This window comes from Cryptomeria japonica, chromosome 3 (assembly GCF_030272615.1).
Source record: "Cryptomeria japonica chromosome 3, Sugi_1.0, whole genome shotgun sequence".
NCBI classification, from domain to species: Eukaryota; Viridiplantae; Streptophyta; class Pinopsida; order Cupressales; family Cupressaceae; genus Cryptomeria; species Cryptomeria japonica.
The window spans coordinates 85409740-85414731 of NC_081407.1; the positions used below are offsets into that span (position 1 = coordinate 85409740).

General features: G+C 34.7%; 1 protein-coding gene across 1 annotated transcript; it reads left to right on the forward strand.

The window, feature by feature from the left end:
• The first annotated feature begins 1042 nt into the window (after window positions 1-1042).
• On the forward strand, window positions 1043-1375 carry LOC131873965 (calmodulin-like protein 3). The gene has a single exon (XM_059217155.1). The coding sequence runs from the start codon at window positions 1043-1045 to the stop codon at window positions 1373-1375; it is 333 nt and encodes a 110-aa protein (XP_059073138.1).
• The last annotated feature ends 3617 nt before the right edge of the window (window positions 1376-4992 follow it).

Genomic DNA, 4992 nt, shown 5'->3' on the forward strand with positions numbered 1-4992 from the left:
AAAACTTGAAACAAATTTGTACTCACCATAAACATGATGATTATTTTTAAACATAACAAATTCAATAATAAATACAAGTTGGATGGAAGAAGATGGCGGATCCAGCTACACAAGATGTGAGAGATATGAAGAAGTTGTCCATGAACCTTTCACAACTTGCAGTGGAGGCAGGGGAAGCTTTAAAGAATTTGAATTAGCTACTTTTTCTTGTTCTTGTTGTGTTGTGTTTTGCTTTGTTTTTGTGTAGGCTGGCTACCCATTTATAGATGGTTTGCTAATGGTTGTATGATGACAACTTCTTGTAATTATGATTTCAGATCCTTTCAAAACCTGCTTGATCCTTTAATCAAAATCAAATTCGATTATAAATACAATAAATAGTAGCACATTTAAATTTGAAAAAAAAAACAATCCAAATACTCCAAAAGACCACTTTTAAAATTAATATTTACTCACATTGAACCGTTTTATATTTACGTTTTCGTTTTTTCTTTAGAAAAATTCTACTCGGTATCAGATAAATAATATCTTTATGCGTCATCTATATTAAAAGCAATAAATAAATTTCTATTCTTGCCATTATAAATATAGAAAGATGGGTTCTTTCGCTAAAACCTGGTAAGCACGTTTTGGAAACGCGTTGAAAATATTCGAAACTTCAACCATTTTTCCCAATGGAATCCAACACTAGGTTATCCATTATGCCCGATTTGTCCCATATGAGATCATGCAAATCAACCATTCATTGAATTTTGCCATGTCACGTAACTGCAAGAACAGTTAACGTTGGGCATTTCTTCCTTCTTCCTTCCAAATTTCAATCCAAACTCTTAACGCGCAGAGGATCTCGTTGCCTTTTATTTCCTCCTATAAATAACTAATTATGCGTAGAGGATAATCAATGGGATGAGACCTGCGTTTTCGTATTCTTACTTCCTTGAGATCTCTGTCTCGTTTTCCCCATTAGTTGTTCTTTTGATCTGCAGGCCCCTTAATATTAATTTTGAAGCTCAATTGAACGGAGTCCACAACGTTAAAAGAAATGGCTGATCTTAATGAAATTCGTCGAGTGTATGAGATTGTGGATAAAAATGCAGATGGAGAGGTATATCAACCCATTCTAAACAATAAAGACGATATAGAAAAAGATGAATCAAAGGATTTGATGGAAGCATTCGGTGTATTTGATGAGAATAAAGATGGATACATAACCTCAGAGGAACTGCAACATGTCTTGTCCACCATAGGATTGATTCCGTGGAGCCAAGACCTGCAACAGTGCGAGCAAATGATATGGCGATTTGATTTGGACCGCAATGGAGTGTTGGACTTCGCTGAATTCAAAAGTATGATGTCTTCTGAGCCTTCTCCATGACAAACGGATTTTGGTTGTTTGTCGTGTTTGTGTGCACTTTGTGAGCAAATGCAATCCACATGGCTTTCAACATCTATCGTGGGTAATATTTCTGTTTTATCCTTTTCTTGATTGTACTGAGAACCTACGAAATTTTCTATGATTCTTGACACTTCCAATGGTCTGTATTTATTTGCACATTTCGTTGCAAAGATTGCATCATTACCTTGTTTTGGAAATATTTGAACAATTGTCGCTTGGAACAACATTTTTGGTGTATGTTGTTGATGAATATTCCCAATTAAATACTAAAGTAATGAGTGATCTTCTATTATGACACCATTCAAATATTCTAAATAAAATACTAATTGTTATTTTTATTAATATTTGAAGACGACGATGCTTAATGTGAATCTTTTTATATTATTGTGTTTAATTTATAAAATAAGAAATTATTTATAAAGTTTTTAATTTGAAAAAGAATTAAAATTTATTAATCAAGAGATCTAAAGAGAATACACGAAGATTTTTAGATAGAAATAGCTATCATATCAATAAAAACAAGGAGGAGACAAAAAGGTCTCCCACAAATCCATCAATTCCAAGAGTACATGATCTTAGAAGAAGTCAAGAATGAAGTACAAAGAATAGCGCACATTATTTTGAATTAGATGTAAAAACCAAGCAACCTAGATCAAGAGAAAGAGAATCCCAATGACAAGCATTCCATCCTTTGGGAATGTTTGAAGCCCATTTAGCTAAAGAATCAACAACCGCATTCAATTCTAGAGGGATATGAAAACAAGATATGGAACTGATGTACTAAGATAAATTGAAAATTTAAGTAGCAAGAGAAGCCAAAGGCCAAGAAGAACTCTCATAATTCTTGTTATTTAAAAGAGAAACTAAAATCATAGAATACATCTCACATATGACATGCTTCCAACCCAACCCCCAAGCTTTTTGCATAACAAGAAAGGTACAAGATTCTATTTATTATTGGTATGAAGACTTGTAGCCATAGAAAAGAAAAGAACTACACAAAACCATAACTATTGTTAATTAAACTGAGCAGAGAAAACAATCAATCAATGCAAAATAAAGAATAATACAACAAGAACACAAGAGATGAATTTATAATGGTTTACCATAAAGGCTATGTCTACTCTCAAGAGGGGAATTATCTTCTCATTAATCATTATCAGATACATCTACATACATGACTGTACATAGTCGTTTATACAATCACATTCAGATATGAAAACAAGAGTCCAGAGAATATGAATGATCATGTAACCATTGGGCTTCACATTCCCAACAATCTCCCCCGTGAGGGCCAACCAGTACAACCATGCACAACAACATCCCTACTTCCATTCTAGAAACTCACATTTTTCAACCTACCAAATTTTAAATTTTTGATATTTTTTGAAATCATATTTTTCATCTTCTTCAAGCTCCTCTTCACTCGCCTCAGCATCCTCTTCTTCAACCAATTCCAAATTGTGAAGAAATTCTTCAATAACAAAATCAGCATCATTGTCTTCTTCTTCCATCTCCGCTCAATCACTCACCAAGCTCCCTCACCAGGTTGTGATACCAATTGTGAATATAATCGAGTACAGAAAAAACATAATAATCAACACACAACAATAAAAAGCAAAACCAAACAAGAAAGACACAAGACACAGATATTTATAGTGGTTCACCATAAAGGCTACATCCACTCACAAGTAGGGAATTATCTTCTCATTAATCATTATTAGATACATCTACATACATGACTGCACATAGTCATTTATACAATCATGTTTAGATATGAAACTAAGAGTTAAGAGAATGTGAATGGTCATGTGATCGCTGGGCTTCACATTCCCAACAACTATCATGACCAACCTCTCCAATCCCAATCAGACTAGGATTACCACTAGAAGAATCATTAGTGTTAATTTTGATAACATCATTACAGGAGGATTCCAATGGTCATCTCTATTAAATTTTTGAGAAGAAAACTGAGAAGGATGAATCTAGATGACTTTTAATTTTGGTAATTTAATTGTTAATATACCAGAGAGTTTCAAACAAAATATTCGTTAAATATTGATTATCTCATTCCAGGTCATAAGCACCAATATATATCTTATTGTAGTTAATAGAAAAACTACAAAAAGGAAAGAAAAATCAAGGTCCCCATGGAATCTTATTCTTCCTCTTTTCCTTGGCACAATCTTTGACTAGGCATTCTGGTCCATAGTCTTTGTGGGCTAGCAAATTCGCAACTTGAATGGGTTCTTCCTCCTCCTCGTCATCCACCTTCTCATAGTTCCCAATTTAGTGGACTCCTCCTCATCACTCTCCAAGCCCTTTCTTAATTTCCAGATAATTCTTAACTAGGTCTCTGGCCTCATTCAACATTATTCCCATTAATTTCTTTAGGAAAACAATATTTCTCACAATAGTTGGCTTCTTCCCTTCAAACAACATACGCTTCATGGTATTGACTAGGGGAGATTTTGATACCTCTTTCCCCTTCCTATGAGCCACATAGTAGTCTTGAGGGAGAGCGATCCGCTTCTCCTCATCCACATATTCTAGGACATCATCAATTTCACCTAAGTATGGGTTCTTAAAGACCTTCTAGCATAAGATCCTTTCCCCCACCTTTGTTTCCTATAGATCTAGGACTACTGAAAAGAACATGGTGGAGATATCAATACTTACACACAACTTGTGACACACTCTCAAAATTTCATCCCCAAAAATTCTCTCCATCGAATGGTTAGCCAAGCAGTGGGAGGAATTGAGGATGGTTTTGAGCATCTTCTCAGAGACCTTTCCCAAAAAAGACATCTGATAATTATTGTAGACCAATCTAAATGAGTCATCAATAGCCAGAAAGGGGTATAAATAATATTGATCTATCTTTCAAGGAATATTGAAAGCCACATTATCATATGTCCTCACCATAATGCCATCTTCGTCTAGCCATGCTACTATAAATTTGCTCATATCTATAGATGAGATGGGTAATTAGTGCATAGATAATATGTCACACACTTGAGTCGGTGGTCTGTGCCTCATAATGTTGCTTGTAGTGCAAAGGTTGTGTTGGCCACTACCACATCATACTCGATATATTAGGAAGCCTTTCATTATACAAAGTATCCTCAAAGAATGCAATGGCACTGCCACTTCAGTTCCTTGGCCTACACATGTGAAAATGGGATCCTCTATCATCTCTCTCTACCATTATAATTAGTAATGATATGGTGTTAACTTCTAGGTCCCACCATCCTATCTCTTTAAAACCATTCACATTCTCAATGCCATGCCAACTAGGAAGCTCTATTCATAGCATGTTTGGCTAGCTCATCTAGCAGTTCATTCCCTTCACAATAAAGATGTGATAGCATAAAATCTATAAATTTTTTATTGAGGTCATGGTTTGGCCTCAACCATTGACCCAAATTCTAGTTTGGAGTAATTTTTTTCTTTATGACATTGACAGTGATCAGGGAATTTCCTTCAAGAAGTAGTTGTCTCACATTTAGTTTTTGCAATGTAGAAAAATAGGGTTCACTAGCTTAGGCATGCAAACTAGGAAACTAGGCCTATTTCCACTTTGATTACATTTATAA

Excerpts from the sequence above, each read along its gene's own strand:
- LOC131873965 (XM_059217155.1), top strand. The coding sequence starts at position 1,043 with ATGGCTGATCTTAATGAAATTCGTCGAGTGTATGAGATTGTGGATAAA.